Here is a 20,247-nt window from a genome sequence, read left to right on the forward strand (position 1 = left end):
AGCTAAAATTACTGCCTTGTATAAATGTTCTATCTTTTTATTTGAGAGCAAATTCTTTCTGATTTTTCAAACAAATATTCTTTGAGAACTATTCTTTGCCATTGGAAAACTGTTCTTAAATGATACCCTTCCATTGTAATCCTTTTACAACTTCCAGGCTCTTTGAAATAATGATTGCCTCCCCGTACACATTCTGTGAGGAGTACAATAACTGATGTATCCATTTCAAAACATGCTGGGAAAGAAAACAGCATCAATTTTAAATGAAAACTTGGGAAACAGTATCTCAGGAACCATGAAAGTGCTGCTGGTGTAATAGCTGTGGCCTACTGGCTTAAGGGCTGTCCCTTACCATGACATTTCTGATGTGGTCTGCTGGCACTGGGAGTTATTTCTGAGAGATGCTTTTCATTAGCCATTCCACGAGACACTCCAGTTCAGCAAGCCGTGAAAACCGAAGTCATGAGCATGTTCCAGCTCAACATTCTCACGAGCTTTAGCAAGACCAAGTGCTGGTGTTATGCCTGGATTGGGACAACCCCTGGTATCAGTCCGGACTGGGGTGTGAGCAGGTCGAGAGCAGCCCTGGGAGAAGGACCTGGGGTGCTGGTGGGTGAGAGCAGGCCATGGCCCAGCTGTGTGTGCCGGGAGCAAGAACCCCCGTGTGCTGGGGTGATCCCCCAGCGTGGGCAGCAGGGGAGGGGGGGATTCTCAGGTGAGACCCCACCTGCAGAGCTTCCTCCAGCCCTGGGGACGCCAGCACATCGGCCTTTTGGAGGAAGTCCAGAGGAGGCCATGGAGATGGTTTGAGGGATGGAGCACCCATCCCATGAGGAAAGGCTGAGAGAGTTGGGATTGACCAGCACGGAAAATAAAAAGCTTTGTGGGGACCTTATCGCAGCGTTTCAGTGCCTGGAGGGGGGCTACAAGAAGGATGGAGAGAGACTATTTACAAGTGCCTGGAATGACAGGACAAGGGGGAATGATTTCTAGTGACTTTCGATATCGGTAGTGAGCCCTACGGACCGCCGCAAGATGAGCGGTGTATGCTGGCACTGATACCGCCGAGAGCCGGGGAAAGGCTGGGCTGCACCACAGCCCGGCAGCTCATCCTGCCGGTGCGAGATTAAAAATAACGGGGCTGGTGCGGGAGCTGCTGCGGTGGGAGCGCCCGGAGGGAGAGGAGCGGCGGGGCCGGTGCAGAGCCGGGGACACGGGGACAGGCGGGGCTCAGCGCGGGGAGCTGCGGGGGCCGCGGCTCCGCCACCGCGCCCCACGGCCCCGGCCCGGAGCGCCGCCCGCAGCAGGGCCGCGGCCGCAGCCCCGGGGCGATGCGGGCGGAGCCGGGCGGTGCAGCCCGGCCCTCCCCGGTCCCGCTCCCGGTCCCGCTCCACCCGGGTTCCCCCCGGGCTCCCGGCCCCGCTCCACCCCACCCCACTGCCCGCATCCCACCGGCCCGGTTGCGCTCCCGGCCCCGCTCTGCCCGGCCCCACCGCTCCGCCCCGCCCGCATCCCCCGGCCCCGCCGCTCCGCCCCGCCCGCATCCCCCGGCTCCGCCGCTCCTCCCCGCCCGCATCCCCCGGCCCCGCCGCTCCGCCCCGCCCGCATCCCCCGGCCCCGCCGCTCCGCCCCGCCCGCATCCCCCGGCTCCGCTCCGCTGTCCTCGCCCCGCCCGCATCCCCCGGCCCCGTTCCGCTCGCTCCCCGCCCCGCCGCTGTCCCCGCCCCGCCGCGCTGTGGCCGCCGCGGGCAGCGGGCGGGAGGCGGCGGCGCCGGGCGCTGCCATGCGGGCGGGCGGCGCCGGGGCGCGGGGCGGCTGAGGGCGGCGACAGGGCCGCCCGCGGGAGCCTCCGGGCTGGCGGGGAGCGGCCGCAGGGCATGCCAGCCGCCTGCCCCGATGTTTCACTGGAGCAAGTGGAAGAAGAGGATGGGAGCGAGCGCCTCCTCCTCCAAGAGACCCGTCTTCGACGAGCGGGAGGACGGTGAGTGCGGACCGAGATGCTCCGGGGTGCCCGCCCTGCCCCGGGATGCTCTGCCCGGCCCGGGATGCTCTGCCCTGCTCAGCCCGGGATGCCCAGCGCCGGGGCACTCTGCCCTGCCCTGCCCCGGTGGTGCCCTTGCCGCGGTGCCCCGGGATGCCCATCTCGGGATGCCCAGCCGCGGGGTGCCGTGTCGCGGGGTGCCGAGCTGTCCCCGCCCGGCATTGTGGTCCCACCGCGGTGCCCCCGGCGGAGCGGGCGGCAGGGGGCTGCGGGCGGGGGGCCGTGCCGGGTGCGGGGTCGGGCCGGGCGTTGCCTCTCCGCAGGACGCGGGGACTCTGCCCATGGACACCCCACGGACACCCCGCGGACACCCCGCAGACACCCCACGGACACGGGGCGGCCGCCGTTAAAACAAGGGGGGACTGAGAAGGGGGAAGTGAGGGGACAGTTCAGCAGCAAAGTTTCAGTCTGTGCACGGACAGCCCCGGTGGTACCAAAGAAGGGCCAAGTGCCGCCGGCCATCAACACCCGAACGCTGTCAGTGCAGAAAGCTTGCTTTGGGGTTTTTCCCAAAATACAAGCTGGGGGATTTTTTTAGAAACACACCGTGAAATACCACCGTTGCATTAGAAATCTCGGGTGCAGGGCGAAATTTCAAAAGAGCAAAGGAAGGAAACTTTGACTGTGGGTGGGGGAAGAGTCGGGAGAGCCATCGGGCCAGCAGCCGGGTGCCGGGTGGCCGGGGCAGTCCTGAATGCTGTGCTGGCCCTGTGGCACCAACCGAGCACACGCAAAAATCCCTGTGTGTGTGAGGTGCTGGAATTGTGCACGGGATAAACCCAGAGTTAGATGTGTTAGTTTGAGTCTGAGTGCAGTGATGTGTGGGTCGGGGTCTGCTGGAATTCCCTCGGTGAGGGGATCAGACCTGTCTGTGCTGCTCTGGCAGCTGACAGGGGTTAAATTAGGCAAACTTTTCCTGGCACAGGAGCTGGTTGATTTCTCCAACGTTTTTGTTAGCAATTCACACTGAGCAAGCTGAGTAAAGACACTTAAATCAGAGGCTTTGCTGCAATTTCATTCTGAAAGCAAAATTTCTTTCTGAGAAGCTTTTAATTCTGCCCTGAGCCTGTGTGCAGCCAACCATGGAGAGTGAGTTCTGCAGGTGAATAACTACTGACAGGAGCCTGGGAACACCTCATCAGGTACTTTGAAGCAGCGCTTTTGCTATGTCCCAATTACTGGGACATCACTGCCTTGATATCTCCTGCTTTTCCATGATTCCTTGTTAGAGTGTGCTCAGAGCAATTAGTGTTGTTCCAGTGAACTCATATTTACTGTCGTGGCACAGTTGCTATGGTGATCTCTTAAGACATCCCAATAACTTCCTTAGATAAAGAAGCCAGTTGATACTCAGGTTTGTGTGTGACATAATGTGGAAGAGTTACTAGTGACAACAATTTAATGAGAAATCAATTAAAAATATAAAAAGGAAGAAGACCATTTGATATGTGGAATTCTGCCCATAGGTGGTTCCTGGTGATGAATTTCTGCACAAGGATGAGCCTGACTATCCAGCAGATAGTCCCTGTTTTGTCAGGGTGCATGTAAACAGAAGGTTAACGTTTATTGTAGTGAGTAGTAACACAACTAGTACTTTCCCTCAGATAAATCCAACTCCAAATCGTTGCAGACCTTACAGTCTTTGTCCCTGACTTCCTGGGGACTGGTTTTGGAACTTCACTGAGTCACTGGTCCCTGTCACACCGCTGTGGCTGAGCCAGCTCATGGGGGGTGTCCTGGGGGTGGGGAGTAACGTGTTTGCTCTCTTGGTGTAGAACACCTGGCCCCAGAGGGTTATCCACTGTTTACCCCTCCATTAAGAATTGCTGTTTCTCCTCAGCCTGCATCTGTCCCGCCCCAGCTGCCTGCTGTTGGATCTCAGCGGGATAAACGCAGGAGTTCAGTGTCACACCCCTCTCTCTGGCAGGGCCATGGCTGCTGGTGTCCTTGTTGGTGGGACCTGTGGGTTGAGCTCTCTGAGTCTGTGACTCCAAGGGTAAACTTAGTATTCCAGAGTATGTCCTAAGGATCTTCTCTCAATCCTCTCCCCTTTTTCAGCATCTTTTCTGACAGTGCTGGGGCTGGGCTTGCTCTTTGGCGGAGGTGGAAGCTGGTGCTGGTGCAGCTGGTGTGTGAGGCTGGCTCCTGGTCCACTCAGGGCCAGGGTGGTGCGGAGCTGTGCTGTGGAGAGCCATGCCCAAGGGACAGCTATGCTGCTCCCTCCTTGCTTCTCTTCCTGGGTGCTGTGGTGTCCCCATCCCCCCAGTTTTCCCCTGGTTCAGGTCACTTCCATTGGCTGTGAAGCCGGGTGCAGGCCAGGTGTGCCTGGTCCTGTGTGTTGGGTACACTGCATCTGTCTGACCCTCCTGGGGTGCCCTGCCTGTGCTGCTCCGTGTCTGCACACACAGCCTGGGGGACATTTCTGAGCATTTCAGAACTGCGATTCAGCTAACAGGAAAGCTGACTGTGAAAGGACAGTTGCCTGCGTGTTCGTGTGTGCTTCCAGGGAGCGCTGGTATGGGGGAGATGGGTTTCTCTGGCTGTGGGAGCCACTGCTCCAGCTGGTTCCAGTCCCACAGAAACCTGGCAAGCTGCACATCCATCATCTGGGAGGGAGCTCCAGCCTGTCCAGCCGGAGACACTGCCTGGGGATGCCTTTGTGAGAGCTCGCTTTTGGCGAGGTGTGTTGTACCCTGTTCATGAACAGAGAAAGTTAATTAATGGAGGGGAAGGAAGAAAAACAAAGTAAGGGGAAAAGTATGGGAAGAAGAAAACAAGGCAAAAGGACAGAAGGGCTGCAGGGTTGAGCACCTGCAGTTACGGTGTGCTGGAGTAAGGTGGGCTCAGTGAACTGAAGTGAATTGTAGTGGGCTTGTGGATTCTGTGTTACCACCGTGGGCTGTTCTCCGTCAGGAAAAACACGCCCTTGTCTGCAGGGGCTTTTCAGGGTTTGTTATTTATACCTGTAAGAGTCTGTTGAAAACTCCTCACTTGGGGGGCAGATTTGTTCTCCAGCCCCACGAAAGGGTGGTCACTGCCTGTCTGCTGGCTGAGAGACATCTCTCTGTGCAGGGCATGGGGCACTGGGGTGTCTCACAGAATCACAGAATCATTTGGGTTGGAAAAAATCCTCCAGGATCATCGAGTCCCAGCTGTGCCCACCAAGGGATCCCCACCTTGTCCCCAGCCCAGTCCTTCCTTGGACACCTCCAGGGGTGGGGACTCCATCAGCTCCCTGGGCAGCTCCTGCCAATGCCTGACAACCCTTTTTATGAAGAAATTCCTCCTGATGTCCAACCTGAACCTCCCCTGGCTCGGGTTGAGGCTGTTTCTTCTCATCCTGTCCCTTGTTCCGTGGGAGCAGAGCCCGACCCTTGCCCTGGCTGCCCCCTCCTGTCAGGGAGTTGGAGAGTGAGAGGAGGCACAGAAGTCATGAGTCTTGTTTGTCATTTGGGCAGGAATTACGCTCTCATTCTGGGAAACAGCCAAGCAAGTTTTATTGACACCTCCCTCCTTTTAAAATTCTTTTTTATTGGTTTCTTTAAAATTGATTTTTTATACTAAGTGAGGAAAACCTGTCATTGTGAAGCCAGTGGGAATGTTTCAACTCAGATATTTGAAAAATACTTAGTAGAGTTGTTGGACTTGGGCAACGGGGCTGAGCAGGAGGAAATACAGGGCACAGTTAGTCTATTAGCATTGCCCACAGTTGTGTTACATGAGAGAGGGGGAAAACCACAGCATGATTTATCTCTCTATGCAATTATGTCTGAAGAGGAATTTCAAGAGTGCATTTTGGATGTGGTTTCTCCTGAATCAAAGCGGTTTACTAAAAAAACTGTGTGTAAATATACATGAGAATCTGTGAAGCCATCTGCTGCTTTTTGCTTTGCTGTGCCTCCCCTCGCTGACACGAGACGAGTGGTCCAGGGTTCCTGTCCGTGTCCTGATACTGAATTAGTTTTTCAGCTGATGTACAAGGTTTTAATGCTGCAGCCCAGTGACTTTCATCATGATTAGCATTTTGTCTCAATCACTTTTCCCCCTATCCCTTGTTTGATTCTCTGCCAGAATGCAGATTGTGTTTCGTAAGGGGGTCAGGTGCAGGCTCCTGTGTTTATCCTACTTGCATCAAAATCAACTTTTAAACACAAGTTTCCAGTTCTGCAGCTCATGGGTGGAGCTGTCCCAGTACACCAGCCTGAGTGAGAAGTGTGTGCTCAGGGTTAGTCTGCGTCGGGTGAAGTGTCCGTGGGTGTCATGTGCGGTGTCCCCTCTCAGGGAACAAGCTCCGATCACACTGGGAAGAGGCACCAGGCTGGGGTTGGGCTGAAACGCAGCTGCAGGGACAGCCAGCAGCGTTCGGGGGTGTGAGGGTGTGAGGTGCTGCGGTCACTGTGCCCTGTGGCTGCGGGTGCTGGTCCGTGTGGGGCTGACAGGTCTCAAAGCCGCTCAGCGATCGCCCGCTGAGAGCTTCCGAGCGGAGAGACTCTGGTCTGTAAAATGTGGTCATGTGGAAAGCCAGGAAGCTCTCACACGCCTTGATGCCGCCTCTCTGGCTGTGCCATTTGCTGAAGGGCCCAGCTTTGGGGACACGCAGGGCAGGCGGCTCTGAAGCCCCGCGCTGCCTCCCCGCCCGGCATCGCACCGTCCCCATGGAAACGGGCGAGAAGCTGCAAAACCTGGGGGAACTGCTTAAAATAATACCCATTTTGATACCAAGCCGTGTGTTGGCAGGCGGGGGGTCACACGCCGGGAGCGAGAGCGGGCAGCCCCGCTCCCTCAGCCCGGGCCGGAGCCGTGCGGGGCCCGGCCGGGCCCGGCTCCCCCGGCATCCTGCGCCGCCTCCTCGCAGCCTGCCCCGGCCGGGGGCTGCTGGCCGCAGCTTCGGGCAGCCTCCCGGACCCCTGTCCTTGTCATCTGCATCCCGTGCAATTCAGGGGTTCAGTCCTCGCAGATCGGCAAGCTGTTCGTGTTCTGCTTTTCCTTCCTCTGTCCTGCTCCGATGGGAGTGAGATGTCCAACATTCTCCACGGCCCTCAGCAGTCGTTTTTCAGCTTGAGATTCTTCCCCGTAACTTTTTGTTCCGGGGTTTGAGACCTTCAGGGAAACGAGGGCATGCTGCCAGACATTCAGAGGTTCGGGGCAACCGGGACATGGAAGGATGGGGAGCAAAGCCTGACCTCCCTTGTCCCGTGTCCTTTACCTCTGCGGGGACCCAAACCCTTCTGGCCAGGTGTGTGACAGGTCTGGGGACATCCTGCTGGGAGAGGGACCTGCGAGATGGACCCAGGGACCAGGAAAAGTTTCTCTCTCTCTCCTGAGGTGATCAGAGCCATAAACCACGCGCTGGTCTTGGGGCAGCCAGTGTGGCCTGGCTGCGTCCCCTGGTCCCTGTGGGCCAGGGCTGCCCCTTAGCACTGTCCCTGCTCCTGCTGCTGCCGGCCTGCCTTGGCTGCTCCTCACAGGACCCAACTCTGTCACCTCAGCTGGGCAGGGCTTTCAAGCCCTGGGCAGGAAACACTGTCCTTTTATTGGAAATCTGTGGACTAGTGCCCAGTAAGGCAGTTGTGAAATCCCAAAAACTGCTTATTTGGGGTCAGATACAGCTTCCATGCTCTGCAAACCACTGACTAAAGTATTCCCTGCTCAGGCTGCAAGGAGCACTTTTCCCATAGCCTGACTTTCATGGCTGTGGGTTGGGAGCACAGATGCCTCTCCCTGATATTTAAAAACAAGGGATAAAAGCCTTTGTGTATTATCAAAGTGGTAGCTAAGTAAGTAAGCAGGGAGAGGAGGGAGTGGGAATTGCAAGGAGGTGTCAGCAAAGCTGTGTTTAGCATCGGTGGGGCTTTGTTTCTGCTGCCCCCAGATCTGTGATGTTTTGCCTGTGCTTTGCCCAGGGACTCGCTCCCTCCATGGGCTCTCTGCCCCCGGCCTCCTGGCAGAGCCATTCCGGCCAAGAATGGAAAACTTTTCTAGCTTTTCAGTGTGTCATGTAATGCAGAAATAGGTTAAATTCTGGGAATTCAGCATTGTCAAGTCATGGAGATATGTGGTACCATGAGCAGTATTGGGATTACTGGCTCTGAACTGGTTAATGACTGTGCTGCCCCTCTCCACGCTGGTGGCCATGGTCCCTGCGCTGTAGTGCTGGCTGAAATCTGAAGAAAAGCCATTCTCGAGGGGCTCATGTGTCTGTGGGAGATCTGAGGAGAGGATGTCAGGGTGAAATGAGCCCTCAGGACAGCTGAGACTGTTCGCATGGAGCTGGAGTACCAAAAAATAAACAAACACAACAGCAATTTGAGGGACATTTGATGGATAGGGAGGGACAAGGGCAATCAAGGAAAAGTCACTGGAAGTACCATTCAAGTGAAATATTAAATCAGATTAATACTTGATGTATTCTGTGGAGGCCACAGTCCTCATGACTAGCTTGGAATGGGCTTCCTGTGAGTTGGGAATTACATGCAGGAGCACGTTATGGATCTGCCCACCTTCCTCCCCATGTCCCCAGTGCTGGCGTGGTGACCTTCCTGGCTCAGCTGGCATTCCCCCTGCAGCTGTGCTTTCTGGGGTGCAAGTCCCAGGATGTGGAGCTGATGGTACTGGGTCGCTTGTAGAGAACAGCACCAGCAGCTGCCGGCCGGGAGAGCTGTGCTGTTAGTGCTGGCTGCGGAGGCAGCACAAGGTCACCTCGTGCCGTGCCTGGTGGAATGTCAGTGAGCAGCACTTGACAAAAAAAACCTTCCCAGAAATGAAAAAAGCAGCTCTTTTGGCAGTTTGGTACTTTCACCAGCTGAAACTGGGGTACTGAACTGGTGAAACAGCTCGGTGTGTCGGTGTGTCACATTATGGGAGAAGGGGTGTGGAGCTGGTGTGTGCCATGGGGTCCACTCAGGGCTGGGGAGAGCCTGTGTTTCCTTCTAAATATTGCTTTATTTCTTGTGGGAATGCCTGAAACGGAGTGTTGCTCCCCCACAGTGGTGTTCTGTCCTGGGTCACGGCCTGGCTTTCCACTCGCTGTGGACACAGGTGAGTCTCTATGAGCATGGCCCAGCTGGACTCGGACAGGGCACGTTGCTGAGCCCACTGTCCATGGCAGCGTGGGATGTAAAAGCAGGCTTGACTGTTCCCACTCTTTTCAGTGGAGCTGCTCTCCAGTTCCGAAGGCACAGTCACTCAGCAGGCTGTGGAGCCTCTCGCAGCTGTTAAGGTGCAGTTTCCACCACCCTACCACACATCCTGTCCTGTGCCACCCCATTCATCATGGCTAGCAACTTCCTGTGGTGGCACGTGGCCACAGGTCCCAGAGGTGCCACAGGGAGCCGTGGCAGGCTCCGAGGGCTGGCGGGTGGGGTGTACCTCCGAGATGTGGTGTGTGCCAGCCCTGCACAGCTGTGTGCCAGGGAGGGGATCCGCGCTGGCTGGGCCCTGCTTTGGTGTTCATCTCCTGAAGTACAGTGTCGGGACAGCCTGTGAGCGGCTCAGCTTCTCCACACAAGAGAAGATAAATGTCAGTGTCCTCTTTCCCTCTCCCACTGTTCTTCACGAATTAAATTGCTTTCGGTGACAGTTATGGAAAATTAAAAGTGCTTCAGATGTGTGGGAACAGCCGTCTCTGAGCACTGCCAGGCAGTGAGGTGTGATAGCGTGCGAGTGTTGATGTGTTCATTTATATCTCAGGTGGTGTTCAGGGGCTCTCCCAGTACCTGGGAGTGGTGAGGAGATGCAGGCACTGAATGATGTTCAGAATTACGTGGCTTGCTGGTTTGCCTGTGCCCATGAATCCTTACAGGCTGATGGTTAGCCCTGCTGTGTAATTAAGTGAAATTAAATTAAACTGCAATGTAATGTCTTTATAGCTTTGCTGATGTTTCTGGAAGCTGATAAATTTCATTTATTTTTCCAGAAAATACTTGGTTCAAGTGGCTCCAGCAGAGAGCTGGTGGGCTCCTGAGGCTGATGATGCCTGAGTGACTTTCTGGGTAACCTGCAAAGGTCTGTCCCAACACAGAGTTACCGTCTTGTCCAGGGTTTGCATTTGGTTACAGCTGAGCTGTCCAAAGATACAAGTGATGTTCTATATTTCCGTGGGTAATATGTGCATTGGAGCACTGGAGAAAGTGCCTGGAGTAGCTCGGAAGCAGAGTGGGGAGGACAGGAGTGAGGCTGTGGAAGCACTGCAGGTACTGGTGTGTCACTTTGGGTCTCCCATTCTTCCCTGAGCCGTCTTTGCTCAGGAAAAAATACTTCTTTCTCATTTCCTTTATTTCTCCTGACCATAAACCACCTCCTACCCTCCAACAAAGAAACAACCCAAATAAAATGCACAACACAACAAAAGTTGCCGTCACCACTTAAAATACTGGGGTGTGATTTGTGTCCTGGGATTTTAGAGGGATCAATGGTGGCAACAAAAGGCCATCATATGAGTATTTCAGATATCCGGGCTGGGGGAAAAAAGCAAAGGAGCAGGGAAACTTGGTGGAAACTTAGATTGAGAATAACCTGTTGGGGTGTTTAGGAACTCAAGAGCCGAGACACTTCCCAGCATCAGCAGTGAACAGCACTGGTGTGTAGGTGGGACAGTCAGCATAAGGCACATGCTGGTTCCTTGACGAATTCCTGTGGTTTTGATTCTGGTATCTGACAAAGGTCAGAAGGGTGGGCTGGGCAGGGCTTAGGCTAAAGCTCAGGTTCCTCCTCTGAGCAAGCAGTTCTCCATGAGTTTTCAGAGCTCCTCTTGCCCCTGGTGCTGGCTGGACACCACTTTACCGCCGTGGTTCAGTGTGTTTCACTGTCAGAGGGATACAGGCCATCTCCTGTAGGAGAGATGTGGCACTTTAAATAAAGTTTATTTAAAATGCCACAGAATCCACGGGAAAGCTGTGTACTGCACGTTGGCTTTTTGTGTACTGGTTCCCAGTCTTAATGGGAACTGGCAGGCAAGACCAGCGAGCAGGGAACACAGAAAATGATACACATTATGTTTGGATTGTTTGCACTGTTGGAGAATGTGCTTTATGCTTCACAGAAAATAGGGCCAAAGCTTGGTCCCAAATAATTTTCACTTTAAAGGCTCAATGCTGCATATGGTAATCACATGAATAATTCATACACATGCAAACAGGCCCCATGATTTCATATTCAAGCCTGATTCTAGATTTGCACAGAACTTTGAACTGGCATGGGTTAGTGGCTCGTCCAGCACAGAAGAGGCTTGGCAGGACCTTCAGCCCAGGATGAAACAATCTCCTGTCCCGACAGTGCCGGCTGTGCGTCTCCTTAAGGGCTGGGAGCTTCCCTGTCATCCCTGCTCGGATGGACTGGCCAGTGGCTCTGACAGTGTCCAGAGCGCAGTGCCTCGAGTGCCTCCTGAGCCTGACCTTGGCGTGCTTTGTTTCCTTTCATGCACTGTTTCTCCTGTAACCAGTACCAAAGATTTTGGGGAGAGCTGGTGTGGGTCCAGGCTATTGCTGTGAGCTCAGCACAAAGCTCTGAGCTCCCCAAAGGGCAGGCAGTACCTGTTCAAGGAATGAGCTCAGGTTGTGGGAAGAGGTGTGGATACGGCAGCAGTGGGCAGGAACGGGAACTGGGCAGCTGGCGTTGGCTGGGGGTCTCTGCCCCGGTGTGTGGGTGTGCCTGGCTCACCCCTCCAACAGGCACTGCCCATCAGCTCATCCCGGGATTTCTGGAGTAACTCAGGAGTGCTGAGGTTTAGGTACAGCCAGCACAGGCAGGAGTTCTGGGTGCAGCTGAAGAGCAAAGAGCTGCTCACATCGGGCTGCTGGCGGTGGCACTGTCCGGTGCTGCTCGGACATCCTGGCTGGCCGTGGCTCTCCGTTCTCTGCCTGCAGCTCCTTCAGGAGCCAGACTCAGGGGCCATGTGGAAGCTGCCTCAACCTGTCAGTTCCTGCTCGAGCACCAGCACAGGGGCTTTGCCGAGGTCCCTCAGTAGTGCCTTCGAAGGCAGTGACAGCCCAGCAGCCCTGTGGCCGCTCTGGTGCGGCGAGTGCAGTGTGGGGCGAGCGCAGGCACCGGGGGCACTGGCAGCTGCTGCTGCTCTGCTCCACTGGGTTTTATTCCGTGTTAAATGCCACAGCAGGAGCATCGCAAGCAGGTGTCAAAACAAGCACAGCTGCAGTGAGGCAAACTTAGGGATTGATTAATGAATAGTTTCAGCCTGTTGTGTGTTTCTCTACATGGCTTTCTGATGTAAAGATCAATCTGTGAATTTATTTAAAAAATAACAGGTTTCTTTTAACCAGAACAAATTGCTTCTGTTTATCAAAAGGCTGAGTAACATCAACAAACAGTTCAGTCTCTGGTTGCCCCTCAGCACTACTTGGGAAATTATTTTAGTTAGTGCTTCTTCTGGCCTTGGTTTGGATTTTTCCATGCTCTTAGCTTGGCATCTCCAAAGGCGCCCCTGCCTTCCCCACTGCTCTCTCCAGAGGCCACTCTCCTCCTCCTGCTCTCTGTGCTGAAGTGGGGTTTTTCCATTGCCAGCTCTTCTCTCGCTCTCTTGCCAAGGCTGCACAGGGGTTATTCCCTGGGGGTTTGCTCCATGGGGTATCCCAGGGCGGATGGCAGTGGGCAGATGGGTGGCCCGGGTGTCCAGTGGTCAGTGTTGGTGGTGCGGATGCTGAGGTAACAGCCCCAGGGACGTGCTTGGGCCCCACAAGCCATCCGTGCTCAGGCAGCAGTGCCCCGAGGTGCTGTGCAGTGTGAGGAGGGGGCTCTCCCAGGGGCCGGCTCTGTGCCCCCTGCAGCCCCCCATGGTGCCCACCACAGCCGGAGGGGAGGGCAGTGCCCCTGCTCCACGTGCTGCTGCGAGACCTGGCTCCCCTCCTCCCCGTGGCTGGGTTCTCTGTCAGGAGATGTTCTTTCCAAAGCGACTTGCACATCACTGTGCTCCAGAGAATTTCTTATCACAGCAGTAGGATGTCTGCTTTCCCCAGAGAATTTGAACTTGGTGAATAATTCTGTTTGACATCCGCTGTGAATTTGGGTCTGCTCTCTTCTTGTGCAGTTGAAATGAATCCTGAGTGGTTATGACCATCCGTCCTGCAGGTGCCAGGTGGGTCAGCTCAGTCTCTGCGATGCTCGGGCGCTTGGGTGCATCAGTGTGGTCTGACCGTGGAGTGAATTTGTTCTGACACCTCCAAAAGAAGGAACAGGCTTGTTCTTGACTACAGGGAGCACCAAAGGAGATCACTGCTCCTACCTGGGGTCAAGCAAAATATCTTCAGGCATTCATCACTCTCTTGTGGTTCTTTTTTCCTTCCCAGATTTACTGTCATTGCCAGCATGTGTGAGTGATACCCCCCTCATTCATACTGCCTTGCTCCTAATTTTTCCTTCTTTGCCAAAAAGAGCCTCTTCCATTGCCAGAACTGTGAGAAATGCCTGCCCAACTCAATGTGTGGCAGAACACAGACCTGCATTTGGGGACACTGGCGGGCCCAGAGACACCAAACCCCCTCTTGGTGCTGCCTTGGTGTTGGTGCTTGCCACCCTTGGAGCCGGTGGCTCTCGGAGCCGGTGTCGGTGCTTAGCCTGAATGCCTGGTGAGCTGCTGCCCCCGGGTCTCCCCTCTTCAGCTGAGTTTGTCACAGGCATGTGGGTCAGTGGAGAAGCAGCATTTCCACAGCCGTTAAAATGCTGCTGCAGCAGCTCTGCCGAGCACCACATCCACTGATCCCAGCCAAAGGTATTTTGGGAGCATGTCTGCTGCTCACGAGCCTCTGGGACAAAGATAGGACCATGTGCCTGAAATAGCACCCTGGAGCCTGCACACCCCACCAGTGGCTGCTCTTGAGAGGGAAATCCAGAGTTTGTTTTCAAGTCATCATCACTGTGTTGACAAGGCTGTCGTGAGGAAAACGGTCTCAACTGGGAATATCTGAATTAACTCCAAGTGCAGTGTACACACACAGACAGTGTGCACTGCTCACCGCCCAGTGCGGGTACAGAAAGGACTCCTTGCCTTTTGAAACAGAATCACAGACTCACCTAGGGTGGAAAAGCCCTCCCAGCCCATCCAGTCCCAGCTGTGCCCCATCCCCACCTTGTCCCCAGCCCAGAGCCCTGAGTGCCACCTCCAGGAATTCCCTGGACACCTCCAGGGATGGGCACTCCAAACCTCCCTGGGCAGCCCCTGCCAAGGCCTGAGCACCCTTTCCATGGAGAAATTCCTGCTGCTGTCCACCCTGAGCCTCCCCTGGCACAGTCTATTGAGCTGCCTGTTGAGGGAGACACGGATTGCTGTTGTGGTTCAGTGCCTGCTCTGTTTTCAAGCTGTTTGCTGAGGGGCTCCTTCGGGCTCCTGTGTGCGAGGACACGCGTGGCAGCAGTGGGTGCTCGGGGCAGTGGACATGCTGGGGGTGCTGTGCCCAGGGCCCTCCCTGCGGGCACAGCACGGCCGGTCTGCTCCCAGGCCGTGGAGGAGTTCGTGGTGGACAGTGTGCATTCATTAATGTGCACATGTTAAAAACCACAACCCCAAACCAGACATCACTATATTTTCATGGTGTTGATCCATCCAGTTGCCAAGAAATGAGCATAGCTGCCAGTTCAGCCCGTTTTCAGGACATTTTTTTCTATTCTTTTTGATTTTCTTTTTGGTGCTCCAGTGGTGTGAAATGCTGCAGCAGAGACCATCCTTCAGTGCTGTAATTGCAGTGTGTGCAGCAGTGCTGGAGTGCTAGAAAACAATTAAATGGCATTTCAAAATGAAATGTCTCTTCTGTTGCATCTCTTGCAGCTCAAATGCAATATGGCTGGTGCACAGTTTGACTTTTTGGTGTATTTTCCCAGCATTCTGGTAGTTGTCACCAGCCCCAGTGACGCAGCAGGAGGAACAAGATGTTCATGACCCACAATAAATTTGGTGGTGTGGCAAGTAGTAAAAGCCTCTTTTGATTGAATACCAGAAGCAGCTGATTGTAGAAAATATTCTTGGGCCCTCTATGTTACAAGGAGTTCTTGTCACAGGGCTGTTACATCTGCAGGAAACTCCCATGCTTCTGGATTGATTTGGGAAAAGCAGTGATGATCAGGAGACATAAAATAAATGATAGAATATGGGATATCAAATAGAATGAGGGAGGTTGTTCCCCAAAAGACCTATGTTTGTCTCGGACCTTTTAAATCCTCTCATTTAATTTTAAAAAAGAGGTAATGCTGAATTCTGTTTTGTTATCAACAGTTTTTAAGTTCTCACTCAAAAATGCTTGAGTGTGATCCATCACACACTGGTTGCTGCTGTGAGCCCAGCAATTTTGTCACAATACCTCGCTGTCTACTGCTGCATAGAACACAAAGTTAAACAAGAAGTGGGCGGCTCCTTCTCCTCTGCCCTGAGCAGCCTTTGTGGCTCTCCTTGGGCGCACAGAAAAAATATGCCAGGTCTGAGGGCTTCAATTACCTGTGGTGACTGGGTTTGATGTGGCTCTTTCTTAGAAAAGTGTTCTTAATTATTGATATTGCTGCTTTTTCTATTAATTAATGTTTTAAATCTTCCAAATACAGTGTCAGGGCCTTCCCAAATGTTGTGGCACTGAGGTTAGCCATGGTCTTTCTATGTCCTTGTAAGCCGTTTCCCGATCTTTTAATACAAAGCCTTGTTGTTTTCCCTTCTCCCAGGTGGCTCCTTCTTTCCAGGACGCAGTTGTGCGCTTGCAGGAGGGTGGGATACTGTTACAGCATGATAAAGTGCATTGGATTTCGTGGCAGCAGTTGGTGCATCTGCGATGACTTGTGCTGTTCATTATTATCTGTATTTCCATAGCAACGGGGAGGTCTGGTCAGGGACCCGGGCCGTGGTGGCGGCGTGGGGGTGAGGGCAGGGTCCCCTCTGCCACCACAGCCCCGGCACCGCGGGGAGAGGGCTGGGCTCTCCCTTAGCAGAGCTCCAGCACCGCTGTGCCCATCTCGTGTAAAGCTACTGACTCATTTTGTTCTCCTTTTCCCTGACCAGACTGCAGCACTCATTAACTTTCTGTGCCACACCTACTCCAGAGGAGATCCCTGAGCCATCCCAGCCCTGTCTCCATGTGTGGTCCTACCAGTGCCTACCAATGGGAGCCAGCGGGGCAGGAACATCTGCTTTCGTTGATGCATGCCCTGACAAAGTGTGAGCGTCCCTATTGCTCCCTGAGCTCGTCAGCCTGGGAGTGTAATACAACCTGACAACTCTTGAAAAAACCCAACTGGAGAATCTGTTCTCCTGCAGTCTCGGGGCGCTGTTTTCCACAGGTTGGCTGTTGCTATATAAAGAAATAGTCTGTTGTTTCTAAATTTACCTTATTAATGTCACAGAGCATAAAGAAAAATAGCAACAACAAACTGGCATTGCAGGCAGGGAGCGGTGCAGGAGCGGGCAGTGGTGGCCGTGCCCAGCTGGCTGGGTGCTCTGTGTTTGCATCTCTCTCTGTTTGGGTACCCGAGGCTGTCGGGTCACCCGTGTGTGTGCCTGTCTGCACCCCAGACACCCTGCTCTGGGTGCCTGGCAGCTGGCTCAGGCTTTGAGGAAAACACAACATTGTCAGAATTTTTAAAGGAACAAGAAGATGAGCAAAGCACTGCTGAGGTTGCAGTGGGGCGTGGGATGTGGCCTTTCCACAGGCAGGCAGGAGCAGAGCCATGTGCCAAGGGGGGAGCTGAAAGCCCCCTCCATGTTTCAGGGAAGCCACCCTCAGGTTTCATTAGCACACAGATTGTTGTCAATCTCCTTGGCCTTGGCAAAATCTGGATACAGGCATCATTCTGCCCGGAGCTGTGGGTGTGTCTGACCAGAGAGCCTCTTCCCTGCCACCAACAGCAGCCTTCTCACTGGGTGGGGAAAGGTCAGATCTGTAACTGCAGTCCAGAATAATCATTAAACGTAGGAAATTACCTATGGTGCCACAATTACAGGCACATTTGCAAAAGAAGTAATTCTTTTTTTTTAGGACAGGGATGTAACATGGATGTACCTATCTGAACAGCTTCCCTTTATGGCCCCCAGGTGCCCCCAGCTTGTCTCACACTGGTGTTCCTCACGAGGATCTGCCATTGGGAGTGCGACTGGGGCTGTTCTGACTGGCCCAAGATCAGATTTCCCATGTGTGACCTAAGTGGCAGCTCCATTCTCCAGGTTTGATTTTAAACTTCTTTGTGAAGCCCCACTGCTTGCAAGTTCTTTGTGTCTCAACACGATGCAAATTCAGCACAAGGTTTGCTGCAAAGTAGGTCTCAACGCAGCAGCATTTGTTGGCGTTGGGCTTGAGTAGAGCTGTACAGTGTTGTCAGATCCATGCCCTACATACCTGAATTCCTTCCTCCAGGTGCTTCCAGGGGGGATGTTTGGTACATCAGGATGTGGTATGCCTCTGCCTGCAGGTGAACTCTGAATTGTTTTGTTGGCTCTGAGCACACAGAGGTGTTTGCCCAGGTGGTCCCAGCGCCGCCCAGCAGTGATGCTCTTGCTTAGGCCATATTGGTTTGTCCTTGGTCATGAGTGTCCCTTTGGGTCACAAAGTCCTCTCTTCAGGCACATGAGTGTCAAGGTGTTATAGCTGCCAGTTTGACTGATGAGGTGGAAGTGACCTGTTCAGCGGTGTAGGGACTACCTGCTGCTCTGGGCTGGGAGCCTCCAGGCTGTGCTGTGCGCCTGTGTTGGACTTGTGCTCCACGCATCTGGCACCAGGAGCATGTGGGGTGTCCTGGTAGGCACCCATGCTGGTGTGCTGGGACATGAACTGGGGGAAGAGACAGATGGAATGGGAAAATGATACCTGATTCTTCTGATGGAGCTTCTGCCTCTTTTAGACTGATCACTTAATGTTGTTTGAAACTCATCCCTCTCTGTTGGTCTCTCTGACACCGAGGCTCTCCCAGTGCAGTACTGTGGCTGCCCACTGCACATCAAACCTCTGTGTGTCCAGCCTTGGTGGTCGGAGTTGCCTTGAGTGGTGTTAAGGGATCAGTGTGCCCCCAGTAGGGAGACACACACAAATCCTCCATTTTTTCCCCTCTGGGAGCCCAGTGGCTGCCCCGGTGCAGCGTGACCAGTGGGTCAACACCAGGGAGGTGTGTTTGGTGCCACACAGACCCAACAACCTGGCCGAGATCAGCTCCTAATTAAAGCACACTGTGTTTGGAGGGCAGGGAGACGCCATTGAGAGGCGCTCTGCTGAGGCTGCTTGGGTGACACTAATTGCTGGCAGTTAATTAAAAAGCAGTTAAGAGGAGAGCTCTTTGAGGGATGCTAGCGAGGGCACAGGGTGGCTTGTTGGGTTGATCTCGTTACCATTTCTGTCTGACCCCATGCAGCTCTGCCCCATGGCTGTTCCATCCCCGATGGAACTCGAGATGTGCAGGAGGCGCCGGCAGCCGCTCCCAGGGTGCTGCCTTGTCACCCAACCTCGCCACCCCCCTCTGCCTCCTTCCATCCGCCACATCCACCACCCAGCACTTGCATTTTCCCATTTCCACTGCAAATCTATATCAGCAAATGAGCAAAATAAACGTTGCTTGTTTGTTTTGACAATTACAGTAGAGATTTAATTACACTCCTTCCTCATATACTGCTGAATGTCATGTGGTGTGTTAGGCGTAAACAAAGATGTTCTGCCAACATGAGATATGGTTATTAAAGACACACTGTCAGCCTGCAGCCTCATCTCGGAGACTGGTGTCAGCTGGAACCCAGCTTCCAGCATCTGTATTCTCATGTCCATGTGCTGTTTGTGAGGAAGAGGCAGATGCTGAGCAGAGATGTCACTGAGAGTGACTGAGCGAGCTGTGGGGAAGTGAGCAAGGAAACAGAAAAATAAGAAAAGAGCGAAAACCGCGCCTGTGTCTTCAATGATTTTGAGGCAGCAGCTTCAGGTATTGTAGCAGGAATACAGTATTTCAGTCTTTGAGTAAGTTCTCTGTTCAAAACAGTGGGGAGTCTCAATTGCCATCATGAAAAGGGCCCAATTTTCTTGCTCATCACTTACTGCCTTTGAAGAATCTGTCTTAAAGCCTGAGCCTATTGTGTTGTGTGAAAGCAGCTGTGGCATTGTCTGGCAATGGTAAATTGGCAATGACTTTGCATTTCATAATTATCTGACAAGGAATCATTTACGATGCACACGTCTCTCAAACCCCATTGAAATGTGCAGCACACGTTTGACGTTATTAATTAAAAATAGGAACTCCAAACGCTCTCTGGCAGCAGCTCCTATTTCCCCTCATTCCACTGGGCCATTGACAGGGACAAGGCTGAATTAAAGCAAGGGTTAGAAATTCTTTCTGAAAACTACTTTGGGACTCCAGGGTTATTCAGGAGGGCAGAAGAGACCATTGACCATGTTTCAGATCCCTCCAACCCTTATCCTTAAGCTCACGAAGAGGCTCTGTGAGCTCCCCCCACTCCCAGTGAAGGTCAGTCTCTCAATTACATCTTGTCAGAAAACCTCTCAAAGAGGCAATTCAAGAGAGAAATTATTTCTAGAGATTCTTGTCAAATTACAGAAAGCCTTTAATTAAATGAGTGTCCATTACTTAATGGCAATTATGGAGAGAAAATCCTTACTTCTGAAAAAGGGGAAGGTCCACTTTCCTATGGAAAATTTAGTTTTTAAAATAATAAAAGATGGCTTATTCTGCTCCAGACCTGAAGCCTGAAAGAAATGAATGTGTATCCTTGGAGGGATTTAATTTGGAAAGAGAAGAGGCCTGGCGGTATCGTTCTGTGTGCTGCGGGAGCAGCCCCACCGCAGAGCCGCCCTCGCAGCTTCTCCCTGCCCTGGCGCGGAGCCGATGGACCTGTCAGTGCTTTTGGGGTGCCAGCACCCCAGACCTGACTCTGGCTTTGCAGTTCTTCCCCAGCCATTCAGAGCCTTTCCCAACATCTTCCAATCAGCCTTGAAACGAGCTGTGTCACCAGAGGGGTGCGAGGAGGGCAGTGGCAGGAGGGTGCAGAGCCGAGCTGGGGAAGCCGTGTGGGTTTGGGCCCTGCTGGCCACCCCATGGCTTGTCCCAGCCTTATCCCCGTCTCACTGAAGAGCTTGGTTTGGCAGTGAGTAAGAAAACATGGCCCAGCCTTGCTGGTTTAGAACCAAAGGAGTGTTTTTGAGATTTGCCTTACGTCTTTCGGGTATTTTTATCGTCTGCCTCATTCGAACGGTCTCAACTGAGTCATCTCATCCCTAGTTTAGATTTATGCT

The 20,247-nt window shown here is 53.6% G+C and overlaps 1 protein-coding gene across 4 annotated transcripts in view; it reads left to right on the plus strand.

Moving 5' to 3' along the window:
- Nucleotides 1-1,802: 1,802 nt before the first annotated feature.
- Nucleotides 1,803-20,247, plus strand: part of STK32C (serine/threonine kinase 32C) — a 69,008-nt gene continuing 50,563 nt past the window's right edge. For 3 of the 4 annotated variants that reach the window (XM_032116671.1, XM_032116672.1, XM_032116674.1), the window contains exon 1: nucleotides 1,803-1,981. In XM_032116671.1, coding sequence (XP_031972562.1) covers nucleotides 1,897-1,981 — 85 coding nt within the window. In that variant the 5' untranslated portion in view covers nucleotides 1,803-1,896. The remainder of the gene's footprint in view (nucleotides 1,982-20,247) is intronic. The other variant, XM_032116673.1, reaches the window with a different exon arrangement.

The sequence above is a fragment of the Corvus moneduloides genome, chromosome 8, assembly GCF_009650955.1.
Source record: "Corvus moneduloides isolate bCorMon1 chromosome 8, bCorMon1.pri, whole genome shotgun sequence".
NCBI classification, from domain to species: Eukaryota; Metazoa; Chordata; class Aves; order Passeriformes; family Corvidae; genus Corvus; species Corvus moneduloides.